Source organism: Procambarus clarkii, chromosome 27 (genome assembly GCF_040958095.1).
Source record: "Procambarus clarkii isolate CNS0578487 chromosome 27, FALCON_Pclarkii_2.0, whole genome shotgun sequence".
Classification (NCBI taxonomy): Eukaryota; Metazoa; Arthropoda; class Malacostraca; order Decapoda; family Cambaridae; genus Procambarus; species Procambarus clarkii.
Window position 1 is genome coordinate 29143706 of NC_091176.1, and position 24677 is coordinate 29168382.

General features: G+C 43.4%; 4 protein-coding genes and 1 non-coding gene across 16 annotated transcripts in view; 3 read left to right on the plus strand and 2 right to left on the minus strand.

The window, feature by feature from the left end:
• The window catches only part of LOC123762543 (uncharacterized), a 25985-nt gene extending 21124 nt beyond the window's left edge, over positions 1–4861 (minus strand). For 3 of the 9 annotated variants that reach the window (XM_069332520.1, XM_045749047.2, XM_045749046.2), the window contains exon 1: positions 4256–4683. In XM_069332520.1, the coding sequence (XP_069188621.1) occupies positions 4256–4271 (16 nt within the window). In that variant the 5' untranslated portion in view covers positions 4272–4683. Of the gene's footprint in view, positions 1–4255 lie in introns of all 9 variants that reach the window. The other 6 variants (XM_069332522.1, XM_069332521.1, XM_069332524.1 and 3 more) reach the window with 4 other exon arrangements.
• The window catches only part of LOC123762546 (carbohydrate sulfotransferase 10), a 39002-nt gene extending 20387 nt beyond the window's left edge, over positions 1–18615 (plus strand). The window contains exons 3-8 of one of the 4 annotated variants that reach the window (XM_045749056.2): positions 8713–8991; positions 9147–9467; positions 10541–10702; positions 15759–15943; positions 16279–16750; positions 18327–18615. In XM_045749056.2, the coding sequence (XP_045605012.1) occupies positions 9210–9467; positions 10541–10702; positions 15759–15943; positions 16279–16750; positions 18327–18548 (1299 nt within the window). In that variant the 5' untranslated portion in view covers positions 8713–8991; positions 9147–9209 and the 3' untranslated portion in view covers positions 18549–18615. Of the gene's footprint in view, positions 1–8181; positions 8603–8712; positions 8992–9146; positions 9468–10540; positions 10703–15758; positions 15944–16278; positions 16751–18326 lie in introns of those variants that run through there. The other 3 variants (XM_069332529.1, XM_069332530.1, XM_069332531.1) reach the window with 3 other exon arrangements.
• TRNAG-CCC (transfer RNA glycine (anticodon CCC)) lies at positions 6405–6475 on the minus strand. Its single transcript has one exon. It is a non-coding gene; the product is annotated as a tRNA-Gly (tRNA).
• A 2892-nt stretch (positions 18616–21507) lies between the features above and the next one.
• On the plus strand, positions 21508–22098 carry LOC138369216 (tigger transposable element-derived protein 2-like). Its single transcript, XM_069332157.1, has one exon. It carries the CDS (start codon positions 21508–21510, stop codon positions 22096–22098), a length of 591 nt encoding a protein of 196 aa, XP_069188258.1.
• Positions 22099–22161: 63 nt separating this feature from the next.
• LOC138369217 (tigger transposable element-derived protein 1-like) lies at positions 22162–23316 on the plus strand. Its single transcript, XM_069332158.1, has one exon. It carries the CDS (start codon positions 22162–22164, stop codon positions 23314–23316), a length of 1155 nt encoding a protein of 384 aa, XP_069188259.1.
• Positions 23317–24677: the final 1361 nt, after the last annotated feature.

Genomic DNA, 24677 nt, shown 5'->3' on the forward strand with positions numbered 1-24677 from the left:
ACAAACGCATTAGCAACAACAGAAACTGCAAGAAAAGTTGAAGTAACAACAGTAGACCGAGTCTGCATCAACATAAAGAGCTGTACAGGACAGCAGCAGCAGCAGCACCGGAAGTAGCAGTTAGAGAGATGACACAAGCGGGTACAGAGACACCAACAGCTGAAGGAAACGAGAAGGTCTATAGAGCGCCAGCTGGGAGCAACAACAGAAGCAGGACACGACAACATTAAACTCGTGACCGCGGCGGCAGGAGCTGGAGACATCGACAAGTATGTGCTAGCAAACACAGGAAGAACTAAAGGTTACAACAGCTGAAGTCATCGACAATACTGTGGACGGAAACCAAGCGTCCAAATGAGTCATAATATCTGAAAAACTCTTCAAGGATTAAGTGTGACCTGCCCTCTTTCCCTGCCCTCTCCTCTCCTGTTAATTATGATACAGGTATTCCTAATATTATTAATTCTGATTAGAGCAAAACTTGTCTCTTGCCACATGTTGATTGTTTAAATTCCAAACTGAGTTAATCAAACAAAAATTAAACTTTGACGATGCTAAAAAGTGAAAACACCACTGCTATATGGGTTCAATTGGTGAGTCTTTGACAGAATGAGACTCATCGCATCTTCGTCTTCTGATCGATGTTGACTGTCTTGATGGCAATACTTAATGAAAATCCTCGCAAAGGAATGTAGTAGCAAGCGGAATCAGGGCTTTCATACCAGTCATCGCCAGATGAGAGTTTGATTGTGTCAAACACGACCACGATTCTCCGTGACTTTTTGGTCTGAATTCGTGACATAATTTGTTTTGAGCTCAACTCAGCAAAGTCGTCTCTAGCAAGGTGTGCGTTACCGGCGCTGGACCTGCTTCACAGGTCAGAGTGGAAAGGATTGTGAATCCAAGCTTAAATTTTAACACCTGAGGTAAAGGAGATGAGACAAGTGAAAGCTGAGCAGACTGCATACTATTTTAAATTCCTCGACAGCTTTTGTGAATCTTGCAAGAGGTTCCTGTGTAAGCAAAACTGCCAAGCTTAACCTTAACTTTTCAATCATCGCATCATAACCGAGAGGAAGGAAGGAAGAAATGTATTTCTTCCATATTAGGAAACTTTCGATACCACCCACACACACCCTGTACGGAATTTCCAAAGTCTGTACGGTCTTCCAGGTCTTGAGCCCGATTCCAGGTCTTGGGAACCTGGAATGGGTCTTATGTGGAGCGCCTAAACTTTCTCACCACTCGCACTTTCACAGTGTCTTGATCCACTGAGTGCTTATCCTTGGCAGGAGCTTTATGATGATGTTTTTGGAATAAGAAGGAAGTATTTCTGCAGTGTAAGGACAGTAAGTGAAATTAGGGAAACATTAGAGACTTCTTCCATCTTTAGTTTTAAAAGCAGGTCTCACAAGTAATGAAGAGGTCGAGAGTCATTAATTGTATTAACTGGCAGTGGGAGAAGTGGGGCCCAAGGACTGAAGATCAATCCTGCAAACACTGTTAGGTATGTTAGATAAGAACTGTGTGTACACAATCTAACATGTGTATATAAGAAAACTGTCACACATTCACATATGTGTATACGTGAATGTATGCATGCACATGCATATGTTATGTACTTACGACGATACCTGATATTGCTGTCTTAAGACATTTAAAGCTAAAATTCAAACCATGAGTTTAGTGTGTGAGGTAAGCTATTTTCAGCAGTGTTATTGCTCACGGAGATGGTATATGTTGGTTGTTTCTGTGTTATGCAGCTTATAATTTAAATGATGAAAGCATAACACGAAATATACACATAAATCACAATAGGGTAACATATCAAATGATATATCAAGGGCCGTGATATATCACGGCCCTTGTGGATTTGTTCATAACACGAAAGTTGGTAACCTATTTTTAATCCAGCCGGAGTAAAGTTAAAAGTTCTGCTTCCTCCCTCTCCTCCCATCCCTCCCAGTATCTTTTTTTCTTCTAGTTGTCTTTATCTGGCTCTGTTTTCTTGTCTGCGAGTCTATGTCTGGGGAAAGAGCGCCAGATGGAAGGTGGCTGACGGGGGACTTAGAAAAGTGAGAGGGATTCTTGTCCAAAACGGATGCACTAATGTGGAAAAAAGTCGCCAGAAGGAGAGTTTAGAGCCACACAGCCACCGATGAAGTCTGCACAAACTAAACCTGTCCCCCCAAATTCAAGTACTTTTATTGAGACAATAAAATACATCTCAGAGGGATAGAGTAGCTTAGGCTATTTCTACCCTCCTCTGTCCCACCTACTTTGTTTACGACTCGCAAGGCTAAGAAAAAAAGTCTTGAAGGACATAACTGGCAGGAAAATAACTAGGACCAATCTGAATTGAAGACACTGCTCACTATTTACTGCACGACCACCTGGACCGACAACCACAACAGACAGACAACCAGACCGACAACCAGAGCAGACCGACAACCACAACAGACAGACAACCAGAGCGCAACTCCATATTCTTCTGAGACTGATGGATGCCAACTACTACCTTGACCCTTCGTCTATGCATGGGTCTTGTTGTGCAGTAGTCTGCGCAGTCTGACCACAAACCTAAGGTTCCGGATTCGATTCCTGCGGCATGACAGAAACGTTTGGACATGTTTCCATCTATCTGGTGCCTGTGTTCACCTAGCAGTAAATAGGTACCAGGGAGTTAGGCAACTGTTGTACTGACTTGCATCCGGGGGAAGGTGACGTTGGCCTAGCGTAGGGTGACCTTGGCAAGCCAAGCAAGGTTCTTGAGGCCGACCCCGGGATAACCAGGAGCAGCTCCCCCGACACCGCCCAGAAAACTTTAGTGAGACGAATGTTCACTATGTCAGTCAATGGTTAAAATTATCTAAGGGCAAGAAGATCTTGAATTCGAAAATACTTAATTATCAAAGTAACGAACAAAGTTTGTTTAAATATTAGCAAACAATTTCAATCAAAATAATGTGATATTTACGCTATATGCATATATATATATATATATTTGTACGCTATGTATGGAAAAATCATGTAAATGTTTTACCAATTGTCGGGAATGGGACGCCTGTTAGGCTTATCGAGATTACCATTGACCTTCCTCAGGATGCAAGCCACAACAGTTGCCTAACTCCCAGGTACCTATTTACTGCTAGGCGAACATACTGCTAGGCATTAGGTGAAAGGAAACGTGTCGAACCCTTGACTTGTTGGTTGTGAACGGACTCTACTAACTACAAGACTATTAAGTGTTTTGGTAGGAAAAAAGCATTGAAAATGTACACGTTCAGGACTAATTCTTTTTATTTTTTTATTTATATATACAAGAGTTTGTACAATCTTGTAAAGCCACTAGCACGCATAGCGTTTAGGGTATTTCTTGTATTTCTTGTATTTCTATTTCGATGGGCAGGTCCTTAATCCTAATTTCCCCGGAATACGACCCGCCAAATCGTTTAACAACCAGGTACCCATTCTCTGTTGGGTGAGCAGAGGCTACAGTTAAGGATTGGCGCCCAGTCAATCCTCCCCGGGCCAGGATACGAACCCCAGACCAAAGTGCTTGCGAAACGCCGGGCGAGTGTTTTACCACTGCGCCACGGGGACTGCAATACACACTGGTTCCCGGTAGGTTCCGTTCTTGGTAGTACAGTTGGGTTCGTTCTCGACGCACAATCAAGAATTCCGGGTTCGCATCCCGGGCGGGACAGATATGGTTGGGCACATTTCCTTTCACCTATGCCTCTGTTTACCTAGCAGTGACTAGGTATTCAGGAGTTAGTCAGCTTATTGTGGGGTAGCATCCTGGGCGGGGTCAGTAATTCCTCCCTGGGAGTTATACTTGATTGGTATCTAGAAAGGTTACGCGAGATTAGTGTAGGTGCATACGCTTAATTTTTTTTATACAAGAGTTCTTACATTCTTGTACAGCCACAGCACGCATAGCGTTTCGGGCAAGCTTGGCACAAGCCTTCAAGTTAGGTATTTGTCAGCTGCGTGAGAAGGTACACAACCAGCTGTACTCGCCTAGTTGTGTTTGCGGAGAATGAACTACGGCTCTTGGGGTCCGGCTCTCGGCGTTTGAGGGGCTAGGACAATCCGTAGTCTCAGGGCGTCAATCAGGTATATCCACAGCACGAAAACACGCCACGAAGAATTCGTTTGGCAGGAGAGTTGGATTATAAAACAACAGGCGCTAGATATCCGCGTGGTCACTGTTAGGTATTCACACAAGCCAATAGTAGGGTTATGTACTTACTGTGTGTGTTGTTCATCAGGCGTGATCCTGGCGTTGTTCACTCCTCCCGCCAGCCTTCTTCAGCTCTCCGCTGCTCGCACCTCATACCTCACCACTTTCTCAAATTAGTTAAATTCTGATCTCGTTTAGAAGTAATAATAATAGGTTTATATAACACACAGTGCCACTGAGCACCCTAGTAAGACTGATCTTGGACCGTATGCAGTAATTGGTATCTTAGTGAGGATGGTGTGTGAGGGCATGTGGAGGTAGGGGAGCGGAGTGCGTGCGTGTGAGTGATTGCGTGTGTGGTGTATGTTAGCGGCTGGCGGCTCATGCAGCACCGCTCTCTCTGCAGCTCGTCAGGTCACTTATCTACAGTCAGCTGGAATTTTACTCACAGCATCCTCTTGAACTTTTGATGTTTACCATAGCTACGTGTGTTTGTAGTACACAGGAGCATGTGTGTCTAGTTGTACATGCCTATTTGGGCTTGCTGGGGGCTGAGCTCCAGCTCTTGGATCTCAACTTTCAACCTTCAATTGCCTGATCTACAGATTTTTGCAAGAAATGGTTTTGGTTTCTAGTGGTTTTACAAGAATGTTAAATCGACTTAATTTTTATGTTCTCTGTTAACCCCCAATGTACCTTCTCGTATATAAATAAATAAATAAATTTACAAACTTTTTCGGATCTGTCCTATCTGCATTTTCAAACTCAGAATGGAACCAACTAAAACCACTTAACTAAATACATTGTTAATTTTGTACCTGTCCCCTTCTTCATGTACAATCCATGTCAAATTGTTTTTCTTTGTACCGTGGCCTTGAGGTCCCACTGTGTTTACCTTAATTTATCTAGTGGCTTCGACGATGATGGGAAGGCGGTGGATTGTCGAAGATCTCCCCATTTGTCTTGATGATATCCATTTTGGACCTTAAACTGCAGCAGGGTTTTAGCATTTACGGCTTCGGTGGGTAGGCGGTTCCATGGGTTTATAAATCTCTGGGTGAAGAAGGACCTCTGTTTTATGTCCTACATCATGGCTTGCTGAGCTTGACGCTGTTGCTCCTTGTTAGTGTTACATCTGACCTTTTGAAGTAGTTGTCTGGATTAATATCCTCCAAGTTGTTCAATAGTTTAAGTCTCGATTAGATCAGCCCTGTCATGTCTGGTTTGTATTGTTAGTCCTGCGGCCCTCGACCGTTCCCGGTACGGGAGTCGACTTAGTTCATTCATTCATTTATTATGCACCCTATACCCATCCCGTTGGCGGTGGTGGAAAGGGTTACATAGGCACATAATGGGTTCTCCTACTGGACCCTATAGTTCATTTAGCTAAGCAAGTGAGTCTTGTGTTCAGGAATTATTCTTGACGCCCGGTGTTGGACTTTCTCCAAAGCAGATGTCTTTCTGAGTATGAGGTCTCCATGCTTGGATACCATAATCTAAAGGGGGGGGGGGGTGGCGCACAGGAGAAGCAAACAGTTGAATAACTACCTTATTTACCCCTGATTTCAAAGTTACGTCAGACTATTCCTAAAATTTGCTTGGCTTCTTTTACTCTCGTTCTATTCTTCTTTACATTCAATCTTCTCTGTGTTTACGTCACGTGACAACTTAATGGGGAAGGGAGAGTTTAGTTAGTTCATTTATTATGCACCCCATACCCATCTTGTGGGCGGTAGTAGAAAGGGTTACAGAGGCACATAATGGGCTCAGGGACTGAACCCCCACAATTCATTTAGCTAAGCAAGTTACAATCTTGATGAGCTAGTTACAAAATTCAGTATAAGTCGTCACATCAACAATGGGTTCGAGATCGACCACAGGTACAGTTTCTAAATTAAGCAACTGACATATGTGGAGAGCTAGTGTCACAATTGATATGTTTGTCCTGCACACCGCCCCCATCCAGTGGACAGCGGTGCAGTAAATATGCCAAGTTGATTGAGGGAAAGAACTGTTCATGCGGTAGGTTGCAGGAGGGAAGGTGCAGCCCATGCAACTTGCACGTGATAGGGAGGTGCAGTACATACCTAATTTACCTGAGGGACAACTAACACTAGAGGCCTCGACGAGGACAATAAGCCGGCAGGTTGTCGAAGGTTCCCTCCATTTGCCTTGAGAATTCTTTCCAGGTGAATTGAAAAACCTAACTGAAAATAAATGCGCCGCCCGGGAATCGAACCCGGGTCGAAAGAATGGGAATCTTCCATGATACCACTACACCAGCGGCGCCTTGGTAATTGTGATAGCTTGAAGGAAAGAAGCGTATAGGAAAGGGAGAGGAAAGAAGGGAAGGTTTGGGAAGGAAACGTCAAGCCGCCTGCTATCGCTGTATCTATCGATGATTTCTGTGTTGTTTACTAGGATTTCTCTGGCGATGGTTTGGTTGTGGGAAGAGATTATATGTTCCTTAATGGAGCCCTGTTGCTTATGCATCGTTAAACGCCTAGAAAGAGATGTTGTTGTCTTGACTATATACTGGTTTTTTTGGAGCTCATCGATAGATACAGCGATAGCAGGCGGCTTGACGTTTGCGAGGCACTACACATTAAAAAGTCAACACCAGCAATCAACAGCCAATTAATGTACAACTATATTCTACCCACCTCAAGACTCCGCTCCAATATAGAAGCATCAAGAAATATGGACCAATAGGCTTTCTACAATCACTTCCATTCAATACCCATTGTTTCGTGTTCTGTCTTGTGTTGATGAATTTAATACCCTATTAAATACCACCTCACCCCATCCACCTCACTCAAATGTAGATATAAACAAATCGGAGATGTGTAAGTTCTATTCAGTTGCGTATGTGTAAACTAAAGTCTTTGAAAATGTAATAAGTTTTACGAAACGCGCTCAAGTGTCGCGTCAGATTAGAAATAAAAATGAATTTTGGAGAATTGATTTTTGAATTACCACCAACAGTGAAAAGAAATGTACGAAAGATCGAGAAAATTCGTGTTAGAATTATTAATCTTACTTTTTCGGTCATATTTAATAATATATATATATATATATATATATATATATATATATATATATATATATATATATATATATATATATAATATATATATATATATATATATATAAACTGAAAACTCACACCCCAGAAGTGACTCGAACCCATACTGCCAGGAGCAACGCAACTGGTATGTACAGGGACGCCTTAATCCGCTTGACCATCACGACCGGACATAAGGAAGTGATAGTCGAAGCTATTTGAACCACTTCCCCGCCGGCACTCGGATGGTAATCTTGGGCATAGCATTTTATCAAATCACCTCATTCTTTGGGGCACACGTGAGGAACACAAATGCAAACAAGCCTGAATGGTCCCCAGGACTATATACAACTGAAAACTCACACCCCAGAAGTGACTCGAACCCATACTGCCAGGAGCAACGCAACTGGTATGTACAGGGACGCCTTAATCCACTTGACCATCACGACCGGACATAAGGAAGTGATAGCCGAAGCTATTTGAACCACTTCCGCCTTAATCAAGCGGATTAAGGCGTCCCTGTACATACCAGTTGCGTTGCTCCTGGCAGTATGGGTTCGAGTCACTTCTGGGGTGTGAGTTTTCAGTTGTATATAGTCCTGGGGACCATTCAGGCTTGTTTGCATATATATATATATATATATATATATATATATATATATATATATATTATGTATTATATATATATATATAATATATATAATATATATATATATAGCCGTATAATTAGACTTACTGCATTGGACTTTTTGGCGCACATATTGGCAAAAATCATGGTCGTGACTACTTATACTGTACCTGCAAAAGCTTAAGAATTTTCAGGCAAAAATATCATACACAAATTAACCATCAATAATAACTAATAATTAAGATTAGTAAGTTAGGTAACAATTTGTTATATCTGCACCATAGCATTCACAACGGTTAGGCCTACTACAGCTTTCACATAGTGAAATATATCACAAACACCGGTGCAAAATACATGCGTACATTAAATAATATATGTACCCTCGGAGTTAGACGACTGTTGTGGGTTGCATCATGAGTAGGGTCAATCGTTGTCCTGGCGGGACGTCGATCAGCTTAACAGGTTAGCCGTTAAAACCATGGAAAACCATCTCATACCATCCATTATTTTAATTAGTTGGCAACCAGCAGGTATGGTGACGTCAGGATCAGGTTTTCAGCATGACTGGACGTGGGCGGCTGCCTCAGTCTTGGGCAGGTGGTCGGGGGAGACAGACACGGTCCTGGCGCCCTCCCACTTTCTCTCACTCTTTCTTTGTATTGCTGACCTACACTAGAATCCTATTGCCAAATTTTATAAACAAATCTGTCAAGACATTGATGAGGTGTGTTGTGGACGAATCATAATTGGCGAGTCGGTGTGTTATAGACTGTAGCCACTTTCACGAAGCTAAATTGTGTGCGCGAGAAGAAAGTGATTATGTAATATTGGCAGGTTGTGTGTGTGTGATCCTCTTGAGCTACATTATACGAGACACTGCTTATACCAGCTGGAAGCATGGCTGGCCAGCCCTGGACGCCTGTACATTGACAGCTATTAGTTTGCAAAAATTGTGTATGCACATGGCTGTACATGGCAAAATACTGGTACAATTTAAGGTCCAACTCGACAAAATCATCGGGACAAATGGGGGGGGGGGGACTTTTGACAAAACGCCGGCGTCCTGTTCTCGTTGAGGCTACTAGAGAGATTGTGGCCCATAGGTAAATTCAGGTAAAGTGTATTCAGTTATTTAACTTGTATTCAACTTGCGAATATATAATTATTCAAATAAATTGGATAATATAATCTGTATGATAAAAGATAATAAGTTGCAATAAAATCGATAAACTTGACTCACAACACTTACAGTAGGCCTACCCCAACAGCCCTCCATAATACCTGTGGAGAATGTAAGCAGACTTGCTCGCAAGCACCAGCAGCATTTGTTGATGGTGTGGGTGTATCGTATGGGGTGGTGTTGGGTGCTGTGGGCGGTGGTGGGGCTGGGGTGGGCGTGTAGTGTGTGGTTGCAGTTCTCAACGTCAACCGTCCACCACACCCCACAGCCAGCCTCCGTGGTCCTTCAGCGCCCAGCTCCCTCCCACCGTACACACAGTGGACCGGACACGGACCGTACATGCGTGACCAGGAACCCTGATGAAGGCTTTATTCTACACAACACTCGAGTACCTTCACCTAAGCGTAAGGTAAGCATAATTGGAATACATCCGACAATTGCATGCCTGAATTTGCCTGAGGGCCACCATCTCTAGTGACTTCGACGGGAACAGGAAGCCGGCGGCTTTTCAAATGCCCCTTTCCCTTATTTTTCCTGATTTTTATCGAGCTGGAGTTTGAAGTGCAGCAATATCCTGGCACTTACGGCTTCGGCGGGTAGGCGGTTCCATGGGTTTATAACCCACTGAGTAAAAAATACATAAAAAAATACATCCGAGTTTTGGGTTTTGCTACCCAGTGTTCTCTGTGAGGGGCGGGGCCGGTGCTTGCCTCCCTGAGTTGACTCCTGGGGCTCCCCAATCATCTGCCCATCTGTATGTTTATTGGCTGCGAGACACATTAGTTTCCGCCGATAGGCTATTCAATTTTTTTTATTATGCGCCCCATACCCATGATTTTGCTTTGCGTTTGCTAAAGACTAGTGACGCTGCTCAATAAACTTGCTCTTCTGATTAAAACTAAGTTCTCAACCTTTGAACACTTACTGTATAGGCTCCAGAGTATTTATTGGGCAGTGTATGGAGTTTGTCTCTACTGCTTCACTTCCTGGCGTATTCCATTTGTTCACTATCCTAATGCTGTTTTTTTTTTTCTGGTTAATTTGGGGGTCAGTTACCATCTGAACCCACATAGTTACACAATGAACTCTGGATATGTTCGCACTTTCTACAGTATGCAAACTTCGGAATATGGCAAGATTGTGTGCCTTATAAACTTGTGGATGAAATGTTAACAAAATTAAATGTTAGTAAGAATAGTCTCTAAACTTGTACTTTTCACATTCAGTTAGCCTTTATAGGCTAGTGACATACGGTGTGCGAATAGTTTTTCCGGCCAGTAAGTGATGTAACCTGTTTGTTACACCAAGACAATAACCTCTGTTCTGCCTTCCTTATTCACCAATGATGCAAACTTTATCCCAGCTTTCAAACTTGGCAATATTGTACAAGCATGCAGTATGCAATTATACTTCTATAGAAAACCGCTCATTATATATAATATTTACATATATATTCTTATTAAGTTTCATGTGCCGTTGCAGAAGGGAGTGCTGGAGCGTACCTGGGGATCTGTCATGGAGGAACGTCTAGCGCGGGTAGCTAGAGTGTGCCGTAAACATTTCCGCTCATTAAAGAGGTTCTCCTTCTTCGATAAGATCACCTTTGATACCAAGCACCACCTTGCTTACTGCAGGAATGCCAAGGTAATGGGGAACATTTTAAATGAAATTTAGCCGTTTAATGGCTGAAGAAACACTGCAACTCCCCGTGGGCATAATATCAAATAATAACATTAATTTAACGTCAAATCAAGGTTAATTCAACGTTTAAATAACATTACACTTGCATATTGTGCCCACTGGATCATGTTCATCCAAACTGTGACTTGGTCTAAAGACCTCAGTCATAATTTAGTATTTTTTTTGTAGTGAACTGCATAGTCAAAAATGATATTGCCTCCAGTATAAATATTATTGTGTTCAGATAGGACTAGTGTGTCGGTAGTGTGAACTCTACCTTGGCTCAGTCGGCACCACCACCTCTCCCTTCGGCCGTAGTTCGCCCTTCCTCTGCTCCTTCTCTCCCAACCCCCTGCTTCCGGCCTCGAAGCATCTGAGGGTTCTCGGGTCGGGGGGCAGGGCTTAGCTCGGGATGTGGGGCGACCAGTTCCGGAAGTTGCCCCTTCTGAATCGGATGTAGAGGCAGTTGAGCCTGCTAGTCCTGCTGTAACACGGGTAGGGTTTCTCGACTTAATCTTTCCTCCTTTTCCCCTTCTACCCGTATTCTTACTTTTTATTCTCTACCAAGGGACTCCAAAACTTTTACTAAAGCCAACTCCACGCCACGTGGTCCTAAGACGATTGACCGACTTAGGATTCTACAACCCGTATGACGTGACCTAGGCTTTGAGCAAAACCCTAGAGTCGCCTCCGCCGCCACCACCAGACCAGTAACACAGAGCAATGATCGAGGTCTGGATCGATCATGCTAATTAATCAACCTTGGGGCTTGATCCCCACTAGTAACCGATGACCTTGGAAACTTAGAGTGTGGAATTAATTACACGGGAATGATGAATTCCGACGATGTTAGAATCGGCGCCCAATCCAACTCTGCCTCGTGTGGACCACGTGACCAGGACAAGTTCACATAAACACATGGAAATAATAAAAATGCAAATTATTAACTAATTAATTTATTAAAAGAAAACTAAAACAAAATCTAAATATGTTCACTCCCTGTCACTTTAACACTCCCTACTTGACCTGAACGGCAATGAGTTGACTATCCCTATAAATAACAATAGCAACTATACCTCTATGTTGACCAGCTAAAGATGTTGGGCTGGTCTTGGGGGAGAGGTGAGATGGGTTGACCTCCCCCAGTTGATCTGGAGTTCACACTGATCTCTCCTCGTCTGGTCTTCCCCAGACTAGAGCATTGTATCCTTCCGCATAGTCTAAGTTTTACCAAGTTACTAGCAAGGTTTAAGTTATAACAATTAACCTCTGTTTGTACTGAATTGATCCAGACTGGTTGAATTATTTTACTGAAATTAAATTACACAAGCATCTAACGGCAGAGCTGTTCCCGTTCCCCAAAATGGTTATTTGAACTTTGAAAAATAGTGTACATGTCAACTCTGATGACCTATGACCGCCGGTCACTCGCGCCTTACAACTTAGATCAGATTCGTGACGTCACTGATGGTGACTTAACTCAATAATTAGAATACTCTTGATATTGTACCCAGTAATATTATACAATACAATTTTAATACAAAATGAATAAAGGCTAATTTCTCTAAATAAGTGAATACTATAGAATGGTTCATTATACGAAGCTATGAGCAAGGCGTCGATTATTTTCACCGCGAATTCCCAGGGGGTCAGGTCCCGGGTCACCACGCGGGCCCAGCTTCCCATTCTCTTTTGTCGATAAACCACTCTGGATAATTCTTACAACCAGCCTAGTTTGTTACACTGCCAAGGCTTTTGGGTTCTTCTTTCTGCCAGTTCCTCCTTCCTTTGAAGCTTATCCTTTGAACTCTGCCTTTTGTCTCAGGCGGTGGGCGAGAACGTTGGTTCTGTCCCAGGGCCCGACTTTGGGGGAAGGGGAATGAATCTGTGCACTTGGTTCCCGTTCGACTCGATAGTATGTGGCTCCTGGTTCCCTCCGAGGTGGGTCTACTTTTGCAGGGGGATGCGTTTCACACCCTCCCTCCTTGTACGAGTATAATTTAGGTGTAATATTCCCCAGAGTTTGTGTGTGCATTTTCGTCCCATCGGAATCGTCATTCTAAAAGTTTCCTTCCTCTCGTGTCCCTCCTGCAGCGGCTTGGGAGGCTTTTTACGAACCTCCTGCGAGATCCGGTGTACGTCTTTAGAAGGCCCTTCCTCTTTTGAGTTTGGGTTTTCTCCGTACTGAATGTGTTATAAGGTTCCGGAGTCTGGCTGGCCGGCAAACAATACCTTGTTTACGCTTGGCACTCGGTTCGGTTTTTGTCATACCAGTATGCTGGGAGTGGCGCAAGGTGTCGACCATACTGCAGATGTTTCTAGAGGGGAGGGGGCTTATTTTTTTCCACCTCTCGGTGACTGTATGTTTTCTCCCGCTTTTTCTCGGGATGTAGGTCTCTTTCAGCTCCATGCCCAGGTTTCTCTGGGCATGGAGCCCAGGGAATCCGGGTCTATCGTTTTCATTATGGACCCGGCATACTTTAAATTTGGGTCAGCTTCCACTTTTGGCTCCGGTGCAGTTTGTCATCGTGGCTTGCAGACAACACTCTTTTCTTTTTATAGGGGTTTGGCATGACTTTGGCTAACCCAGATGCTTCAATTGCAGGAATTGGGTACAGTCTTTCATATCTTCTTGTGCAGTGCTTCCTATATGCCACTAGAGCTGCACGTTTGCTCCAGTTCTCTCCACGAACATGGGCATGTGGTAGCACAATGTTCAGCTGCATTTGCTTACCTCACAAATTGGAGTCCTCACTGTGGAGGATCACAGAGCTCGGCCACTTGTCACCCATTTTGAGGGGATGGGGGGGGGAGGGGATGGTTGTTCTTTGACCAGCTCCTTGACAGCCTGAATGTTCTGGCAATGGTGCCTGGTAACTGCCCGAGTGTAATTCCAGGATAGAGAGCTATGCTCGTAGTGTCCTGTCCTTATATTACTGTTTGAAACTACTGACGGTTTTGGCATCCTCCTCCTCACTTAATTTGTTCCAACCGTCTACAACTTTTGTTCTTCTTTACACAGAAAAGCACTTTCTAACACTACACTACACAAATCATAATAGCGTGATGCATACCTGGTTGATGGGGTTCTGGGAGTTCTTCTACTCCCCAAGCCCGGCCCGAGGCCAGGCTTGACTTGTGAGAGTTTGGTCCACCAGGCTGTTGCTTGGAGCGGCCCGCAGGCCCACATACCCACCACAGCCCGGTTGGTCCGGCACTCCTTGGAGGAATAAATCTAGTTTCCTCTTGAAAATGTCCACGGTTGTTCCGGCAATGTTCCGGCATCAAATGAACAAATCCACAAGGGCCATGACGTGGATTCGAACCTGCGTCCGAGAGCATCCCAGACACTGCCTTAATCGACTGAGCTACGACATGGACATGGAGTTGAAACCGAAGTTCTACTGAACTTACTGGATCCTGCAGCCTTTCCGAGGCACAAACAGGGTTTTACACAACTCCTCCCATGCACTCGAGCTATGTCAATAGGCCGTTCTCCCTCTTCGCCCTTACTTCATTACACTTCATTATGTCGTAGCTCAGTCGATTAAGGCAGCGTCTGGGATGCTCTCGGACGCAGGTTCGAATCCTCGTCACGGCCCTTGTGGATTTGTTCAAGCACTTTCTAATATTTTTGGCAATTTTGCTTAGCTTGAATCTATAGCCTCTTGGTCTCCAAGTTGCAGTTTTCAAGCATTTCTCTTTGTCAATTTTATGTTACTATTTTGTATGTAGTGGTCATATTGCCTCTTTTTCTTCTATCTTCTAGCTATGGCATATTTAACACCTCTAGCTCCTCATGACTCTTATGTTTCGGAAGCCATTTCATAGCACATCTTTGCACTATTTCCAGTTTATTAATGTACTTCTTAAGATATGGGCACCATACAACCATTGCATATTCCAGATTGATTGATTGATGAAGATTAAGCCACCTAAAAGGTGGCACGGGCATGAATAGCCCGTAAATGGTGGCCCTCTTGAGTCATTACCAGTATCAATAGATGATACTGGAGATCTGTGGAGGTGCGACTGCACCCTATCTGACGGGAGATGTCTCCCGAGTGCATATTCCAACTTTGTTCTTGCAAAAGTCGTGAACCGTTTCTTTGTTTCATCATCCAAGTATTTACAAGTTATTTAAAGTTGAAAAATGTAGCATAGCCTCATCGCACAATGTCCTGTGCGGTCCTCTGTAGTGTTTTCCAGGACTACTCATAGATCATTCTTTGTCAGTCTTTCATGTTTTCCACATAATTTGTAGGTTGTGTGTGGCCTATTTTCTCCTATTCCTTAACGTGGCATTTCTTCACATTAAATTCCATTTGCCAAGTGTTGCTCCATGCACTTATTTTTATTCAGATCATCTTTAAGGACATGACAATCGTCTCTCTTTCCTAGTAGCTTCGTGTCATCTGCAAACATGTTCATGTAGTTCTGTATTCCTTTTGGTAAATCATTTATATAGATGATGAACATTACTGGTGGAAGAACTGAACCCCTTGGTACTCTCCTAGTAACACTTCTCCAGTCAGATACATTGCCTCTGAGGTCAGACTTGCTCCTATTCACCCAAATTTCCGGGACTGATTAGGGTTTCTTGTGAGGGTATCAGGCCTACTGCTTCAAGGTTTTTTTACCTTTCAGCTTGCATTTGGCTCTTCATATATCTATCAAATTAGTGTGAGTAGTTGTGACCCGGCTGTCTCTCTTGGGGGTTTGTGCCTTAGCCTATTATGCCGACTGGCCTGGGCTCCCTGTCAGTTCACAAGTCACTTTTGATTCTTTCTCAGCTTGCCCTAGTGAACTGGTAGAAATATATATTGGTTCTTTCCTAAGTATCAGACCTGGATGAGTATGGTTTTGGATTCCCAGATGGTTTCTCTCGCTCTCTCTGCCTCTAGCAACTCTGCTTGTGTAGAGCAATCTCGGTGAGCTAGCTTCAGGGAGCCATTGAGGCCCTAGCAGAAAGACTCATTATGTTCAGTAATGATTTTTTTAATAAATAATTGTTGCACAGACAGGCACCACTACATGGTTAGGGCACCTATTGGAGTGGGCAGGTGTTGAGATATCAAACATGACATCTCACCAGATCCATGAAACAGCCACACATGCTTTTCCTCCCCTACTGCCTAAGGCAGCTGCCCAAGAGTTGCACCACCTGCCCATTACCTTTACTGTGGTCCGGCATCCTTTCACCAGGTAATGTAAATTACATAAAATTGTTTTCTTTACTATGCAAACAATGTAGTCATTTCTGGAGTTTTGTTCTCTGTAATTCAGCATCACTTTTAAAAATGTGGTAAAATCCAATACAGTAATTGTAAAGAATGACATTTTGTGAGGGTAGCATGAGGGTGTGATGTTTAACAATTATTGACATATAACCAACAGCAAGAATATGACAGCTTTAATGTTAAAATATAGCGTTAGAACTGCCTTATATATAATCTATTTATATAAAAAGTAAAATCATTGACAATATGCATTCTGTTATTACTGCCTCGCAGACTAACAATTTTTATTCATGCTTTCAGATTAGTATCTGCATATAGAGACAAAATGCCAGAAAAATATAAGAGAGATATGCAAATAAAAATGATATCAAAATATAGAATACAGCAAAGAAACACCAGCTCTGTTAGAAGTGAAGTTATAAGTGGCATCAATAAACGCTTTGATGAAGTAGAAGGCTTTGAAAAAAACCTGAAAGATGTAAATGATAATATTCCCAGTTTCAAAGATTTTGATATGCTATCGGTGAAAGACTCTACATTAATACTCAATCAAACATTAACTGGGGCATTACCTGCCCTAAATGAGTCTCCCGAGACAGCACAGGACATGGGCATACCAACCTTCCGTGAGTTTGTGTTGTTTGCAAGTGATCAGGTGCTGAAGTGTGCACGTGATGTAAATTTCACTTGTTTTAATGAAGTGGATGTACACTGGCGGCCTTTTTATGATCGCTGTGCACCCTGTGATGTGCCCTACAATATTATTGCTAAGGTGAGAGCCAGTTTTGTTTTATATTTAGAATAAAGTAGATTTGCATTGTTTATTTACAATTTTAATATTCATATAAGTATATATACATACTTATCTAGGTTATTTATCTTGCTTATTTCTATATAAATATTGATATACCACTATATATATTGTACGTTATATACTGTACATGTAATAATAGTCCTGTAGTGCCGTGCTCAGTGCATCCTTAGGTAAGTAGTTTTCCTGGGAAACCTCCAAGCCTAATAGATTACCATCAGGAAACAGTGTTAGTTTGTTGGAAGGCGAGCTTTGTCAAGAAAATGAAGGGTATCAGTGAGATTTTTTAGTTCATATATGAAGAAAAAGCAGAGCACAATGCCTAATAGTGTTGGAAATGGGTTTGGGATGCAATTTCATTTAGCTTGATAATTAGGCACAGTTGATAAAATGTAAGGGGTAACCAAGGCAAGAGAAAGATTTGTAAATAAAGGAAATTTCGGAATCGATTAACTGAGGGGTCACTGATGCGTACAGCACGGAAGGGTATTCACTAATACCCCTTTGTCCTCTTGACATAAAGCTCGGCTTTCGACAAACTAACACTCTACGTAGTAATCTGGTTCACACTGCTGCTCTTGCTTCCAATGCTGCTGGTGTCTACTCTATTTCCTGTTCGTCTTGTCCTAACCAATACTTTGGGGAAACTGGCCATATACTAAATGACAGACTTGAGGAATACAGAAGTGTTAAGTCTACAAACATAAACAATGCTCTCTTTTGTCATGTTAGAGATTCTAATCATCCTATTGATTGGTCTTCTAAAATAATCTTTCCAGCATCTACTCTTCACAGACACTGTCTTGTTGAATAGGCTCTGATACACATGAACCTTAGTTCTGACTTTGCTGCTGTCGACTCTTCCCTTTCACAGTACATACTCATATGCTCTAACCTTTCTAACAAACGTGACCTGACATAAGCCTACACCCCTTGTTTCTCTTTCTCCTCTTATTCTTATGTTCCCATTCTTATACCCATCGTACACCCCATTTTTACATCCATCCCATCTGTACCTTTCTTATTACCTTTCATCATGCTCTTACCTTCTTCTAGAAATTACCTCCTGTTGTCTGCTCCTTGCCTCTCTCCTGCCTTACTTAATATGGCAAGAGTGCCTCCCTCCTTATGGGCACACTATAGCCCATGCTACATGAACATTTCATTCTGAATAGCTAAATCTAAAACAACAAAAACCAACCTCCCTCTCTCCAGAATTAGCTTTTGCAACACTTGCCTGGCACAGGAGTGGGACATTCCTGTGCCAGGCAAGTGCACTATAGGCTCGCCATAGCCTGTACTACTTGGAACTGTTTGTTCAGAGTAGCTGAATTTAAGACAACCACCTCTCCCCCATCACAATAGACTTGATAATGGTCCAGGACGAACCAAAACATCTTCGTCTCATCTTCTGATGTGTGGTTTGGTAATGATATCGTCAGCCACGTTATTGTGACTATTCGCCTGCAACACAAAAAAGTATTACCTATCCTATTCAAATATTTTTCTTGTTATGCACAACACTTATTTTCCTCAGATTGAAACCTTTGCTGAAGATGAAAAGTACTTGAGCCAGCTGACGGGGCTTCCTATGTGCACTGAAAAATCGCCCAAACTACATTCAGCCAAATCTCCTTCCACTACTACCCTCGCCAAGAAATATTTTTCTACTTTGAATCAAAGTGAAAGGGAACAAGTTTTCAAAGCATATTATTATGATTTTCTCCTTTTTGGCTATTCACCTGATATAGATTTATAATTAATTAATATCACTACTGCAAAATTTTATTTCTTTTGAGTAAGAAAAATATAGTTTTGGGATTTTACTTGCAAGAATTATGTTTACCTTTTTCAATATAATTTTTTTTTCTATAGAACTACCAGGGAGAAAACATAAATTGGCCTACCTATAGAGGCACAGGAAGTGGTGCATTTTTTACGCCATCCTACTGAAACCTCGAAATGCGCCAAAAACCTCCCCAACTATGTAACGAACTACAGAATTCTCTTGAAACTACAGCAAACTCGTTCACCTTACATTCCCCACTCGTTTGGGGGGGGGGGGGAAGTAACTCGCTGCAAACCAATAGCAGTTAGGTCAAGGCCAGCAGAGGAAGGGAAAGTGAAGCCAACAGAACCCCAAAGGAGACCCAGTCCAATCTGAACCTGGGATGAAACCAATTGGGGCTTCCTCCAGTTCACCCTGAACCCAAACCCAGTGAGTTGGAAAAGAATCAGACCCCTGGCTAGCAGACATGCAGATTGGCCAGTCCAGCTAGTTATTGGAGGCAAAAACTTGATCGCACAACAAACGAAGACAAGCCACGTTGACCCGAGCCAAGCACGTAAACAAGCATAGAGCCCAGATTGAGCCCAAACAGGTGAAGCCAAAACTTTAAACCTTGCCACCCCACTATAAACCAAGCCAATCCCAGAACCCATCCAATGTATAGGGATGTGCCAAAATGTGTCCCAGAGGTCCAGTCCCGGGAAATCATTTAAGCCTCTGCCTGTAGTACGAGATGGACCTACGACAAAGCAGCCATTCAGAATTAGGGTCAGGGAATGAATTGGTCCAGCAGGGGGAAAAATCGAAGGAAAAGGTGCAAACAGAACAAAGGCAGAAATCACCAACCCTTCCCATTCTAGAACCCTAAACACCAGTCGAGGCAGCTCTGGGGCATATAAGGGTCCAATTCATTGCTGGCCCAGAAGCTAGGCCAGCAATGAATCAGTCCAGAGCTGTGACAATGAACTGATGAAACTGGAAGGGTGGGGGCTGGGGGAAGGAAATAGGGAGCCACTGAGGCTCTACCAGAAACTATTTCATTACATTCAATGCTGGTTTTCTGGAAGAGCCCCTGGGTGGCTCTCTGAAGCTCTCTAGCAACAGAGAAGACAGAAAACACGGGACTCACCAAGGAGGAGAGCAGCAACTACACACCCGAAGATGAAACCCCAGGCTAGGAAACTGATCCAGAGCAACACAAGACCGACTGGATCCAAGAAAATAGACCAGATACTGAGCGGCAAAGACCCTGGCAGACTTCCAAACCCCCCTAGCCTGAATTATAGCCCATGATATGAAAGCAAACACAGCAGCTAAGGTCGCAAACTTGCAAACCTCGGTGCCAAGGGTAGACCACAGGCTAGCCTGAATAACAGCAGACATCCTGAGAAAAACATGCCTTGGGAGAGATTTCACAAACTGAAGGGGCAACCCATGAACCAAGAAGAGAAAACACACGTTCCATCCAAGGGGAGAGACCAAAACAGCTCAAGAGGAGCATAAGCCTAGGAAGTGAAAGAATCGGTGCTGAAGTATTGATGATGAACTCTAAGAGCAGCTCTGCCAAAGCCGTGGAGTAAGAGGAGATAGTAATAAGCATGAGATGCTGATCAACAGATAACCACCATAACAGATACAGAAGAATTAGGTGACAGGAGCACCAGGAACCTGCATATTACCACTGCAACGAACGATGTAGGCAGAACGTTAACAATGTAGCCACCTATGCACCACACAAATGGTGTTAAACTTGCATCAGAAACTTCAGACAAGGATATCAGCGGAGGGCAAACCAGCAAGATACATAATCGAGCCGTTCTGCTAAAAGAGACAGAGCCACAAACAAAGACCAAGGTGGCCACCAAGGAGCTAGAAGGATCACCATACGAGTGTCTCCAACCTGGACAACACCCAGAGCTACAACTGAATGAACCTGTGGGGAAAGGGAGAACACAGATGAACCCCAACAAGTCCAGCTGAACGTGGGATCACTTGCAAGAGCCTCGTGATCGGAGAATGGAGCCATGTAAAAGGAAAGTTCTAACCCTTCAAACAGCTTAAAAATAATGATCAAAACATTTTTTAATGGGTTGCTCAGCAAGAGGCTGCGAGGAATGGGCAGGTTTGGCCAACTAAACACAACAAGGGTCAGGATGTATCAATATGAACAAAAAGTGCTAATTTTTTTTTTTTTTTTTTTTTTTGCTAATTACTGTAAATGTATATCTGGGAAGTGAGAGGAAGGGGGGAGGAGGGGCTAACTAAAAAGCGAAGTGCTACCATTAGCACTTTTTAATTAAATTTTTTTAAAGTTCATTAGCAGGTTAACCCTCAAACCACTAGGGGTCCAAATGGATTTAACACCCACAGGCACAAAAAAAAAAAAAAAAAAAAAAAAATTCGTCTTATAGAAGTGTTCATTTTTGTTCCCTGATCACCGAAAAAAATAACAAAAAAATTGTAGGTGGCATATTTTAGCCACAATAGGGTAGGGAACTCTGGCAAAAAAGGGGCGTTGACAGAGCCTTCGCCTGGCGAGGGCTACTCCGTTTGAGCTGTCAGGCGGCAGTTGCCACAAATATATTATTACCTAATTAATTCAATGTCTCTCATTGATTTTTTCTTATTTTTTTTTGCAGTAATATTATTCAACAGAGTGAATTGTGATATACAGTGGTACCTTGCATAACGATCGCCCCACAAGGCGAATATTTTGGGTAACGACTGGCCCGATCGGCGAGAAATCGTCCCATATGACGAACGCTCGTTTGTGTAACGTCAACACCACATGGTGGGGTCACGCCGCCACTGTCTACAGTGTTGTATTGGTGTCTCACACGACCAGTATCCGTCTGTATCGCTCCACACACAATTCTGATATTCGTGTTTTGTTTTTTTGTGGTTTCGTGACTACAATTCTGAACGCACGATGTCGTCCAAGAAGCAGCCTGCGAAAGCAGGAGTTTGCAAGGGGAAGAAAGAGGCAATCACTGTGGAAGTGAAGAAAGAGATCATAGCAAAGCACGAGCGTGGTATTCGTGTGGTTGATCTTGCCAGGGAGTATGGCAGGGCTCCCTCAACAATATCCACCATACTGAAGGGCAAGGATAAATATAAGACGCTTGACATGGCCAAAGGAGTTAGCAAGCTCACCAGCAAACGTCCAAAACTCCTGGAAGATGTGGAACGGCTACTGCTGGTGTGGATGAATGAACGACAATTGCATGGCGATTGTGTCTCTGAAGCTATCGTTTGCGCTAAGGCTAGGATGCTGTATGTGGACCTTGTCAGGAAGATACCAGGTGCGTCGTCTGAAGATGAGGAGGTATTTAGGGCAAGCCGTGGCTGGTTTGAGAACTTTAAGAAAAGGAGTGGTATACACAGTGTTGTGCGACATGGGGAGGCTGCCAGCTCTGATAAAGGTGCTGCTGAGGCTTTTGTGCCAGAGTTCCAGAAATTTGTTGATCAGGAGCAGTTTCTGCCACAAGTTTTCAATTGTGACGAGACCGGCCTTTTTTGAAAAAAACTGACGAAGAGGACCTACATCACGCAAGAGGAACAATCATTGCCTGGCCACAAACCGATGAAGGATCGCCTTACTCTCGTGCTCTGCGCCAATGCAAGTGGCGATTGCAAGGTCAAGCCGCTGCTCGTCTATCACTCAGAAAATCCACGAGTGTTCAAGGCGTTTAAGGGTCACAAGACACGGCTGAATGTGATGTGGAGGTCGAACAAGAGGTCCTGGGTCACGCAGATCTTCTTTAGTGAGTGGGTAAATGACGTTTTCGGCCCCACAGTGAGAAATTATCTCGTCGACAAGCAGTTACCACTCAAGGCCTTGCTTGTGCTCGATAATGCACCTGCGCATCCTTGCCAACTGCAAGATGATCTGTTCCCTGAAAATCAGTTTATCACCATCAAGTTTCTTCCTCCAAACACCACGCCACTCCTCCAACCCATGGATCAGCAGGTCATTGCTAACTTTAAGAAGCTCTATATGAAGGCCTTGTTGGAGAGATGTGTTCATGTGATTGACACCACAGAGCTGACCCTCAGACAATTCTGGAAGGAGCAGTTCAATATCATGGGGGCCTTGCGTTTGATAGATAAGGCCTGGGAAGGGGTGTCACAGAGAACCCTACACTCTGCATGGCGAAACTTGTGGCCTGAGGGTGTCCCTGAGCGAGACTTCGAAGGTTTCGGTCCTGCACCTGCATCCGCACCTGTGGATGACCCGGAGGCTCTTTTAGTGGATGATATTGTCGCTCTGGGACACACACTGGGTCTGGAGGTGGATGCTGCTGATGTGCAGGAGTTGGTGGAGGAGCACAGTGATGAACTGACCACCGAGGAACTCCTGGAACTGCAGAAAGAGCTGGTGCAACATGAGGTACAGGAGCTCTCATCGGGGGAGGAGGTCTGCGAGGATGCTATCCCATCTAGTGAGATCAGGGACGTGCTGGGCATGTTCGAAAAGGTGACAGCATTTGCGGAAAAGCATCACCCTGATAAGGCGGTGACAACACGGTGCGTGAACCTGTTTAATGACAATGTGCTGTCTCGATTTAGGGACATCCTCAAACGAAGACAACAGCAAGTGACACGCGATATGGTCAGTGGACAGGGTGGGAAGAGACGTGCTAGTGATATTGAACCACAACCCGGTCCTAGTGGGGTTAAATTCCCAAAGAGAGCGAGCCCGCCTGACCCAGAGGTGGTGTCTCCCTCCTCCCCATAAGCCCTCTCCTCCCTCCCTCCCGATCGGCTCCCTCAAGCCAGCAACGACTCTTCATAAGGTAAAGTGAATATACACATGGAAACAGTCAAACAAACATTTATTTAATTTGTACAGTATAATATTACCAGTGTATAATGTCATATTGTTGTTTTAGGGGGTGGAACGGATTATTTGTATTTACATTGTTTTGGGTGGGGAAAATTGTTTTGCATGACGCCGGTTTCACATGACGACAGCGGCGTTGGAACGGATTAAATTCGTTATGCGAGGTACCACTGTATTTATATAATAAAATGTGTGAACCATCGCTGTACTCAAAATTATGGTGTGCATATTAGTGATGCAATTATTATGTTCATAAAACAAACAAATAGTTTTGCTGTTATTACACTATATACACAGGTTATATGCAAGTATCTGCATGTTTTGTTCACCATAACGAGCCACTTCGTGTGTAGTGAGTCAAAATGCAACGAGGAGTGACCGCCACACACGAGCCAGCCACTCGCTCCCTCAACAACACCTCTCTTGCCCTCATTCTCCTCCCACAATACTGTTTTTGCATTTATTCATTATACACAAACGTTATATACAAGTATTTACATGTTTTGTTCACCATATCTGTACATCTAAGCTTGTATGGTGAATAAAGGCACAAAGACGTAGTTACTCACACAGTCAGCTGGTGGCGGCCGCCCTCAAGGCCAGACGCACTAATATTTCTCCTCCAACAATATTGTTTGTGGTGTTATTACGCTATATACACACACACACATGTAAGTATCTATCTGTTTTATTCACCATACCTGTACAAATAAGCTGGTATGGTGCCCAAAGACAATAGTGGCCACCAATAAACAACATGACAAGTCGTGCTGACGATGCACCTCCCTCACCAAAATGGCGGCTCCCAACCTACTCCTCTTGCTGTTATTACACTCTATACACACGTTATATATAAGTATCTACATTTGTGTTCACCATTGCGAACCACTAAGCTGGTATGGTGAGTGCAGTCAAAAAAAGGTGGCCCACATACAGTCAGAAGACAACGCCACCTCCCTCCCACCCTCAGCATTACTCCTCCCTCCATGGAGAACAGTGCTAAATATCACCACAATCCTGCTGTCAGAATCCTGGTCAGTTTTATCAGTCAGGGGTCTTCTGTAATACTATCATTGCTAAATAATAGCAGTATCATATATATATATATATATATATATATATATATATATATATATATATATATATATGCGAACAAGCCTGAATGGTCCCCAGGACTATATGCGAATGAAAACTCACACCCCAGAAGTGACTCGAACCCATACTCCCAGAAGCAACGCAACTGGTAACTACAGGGC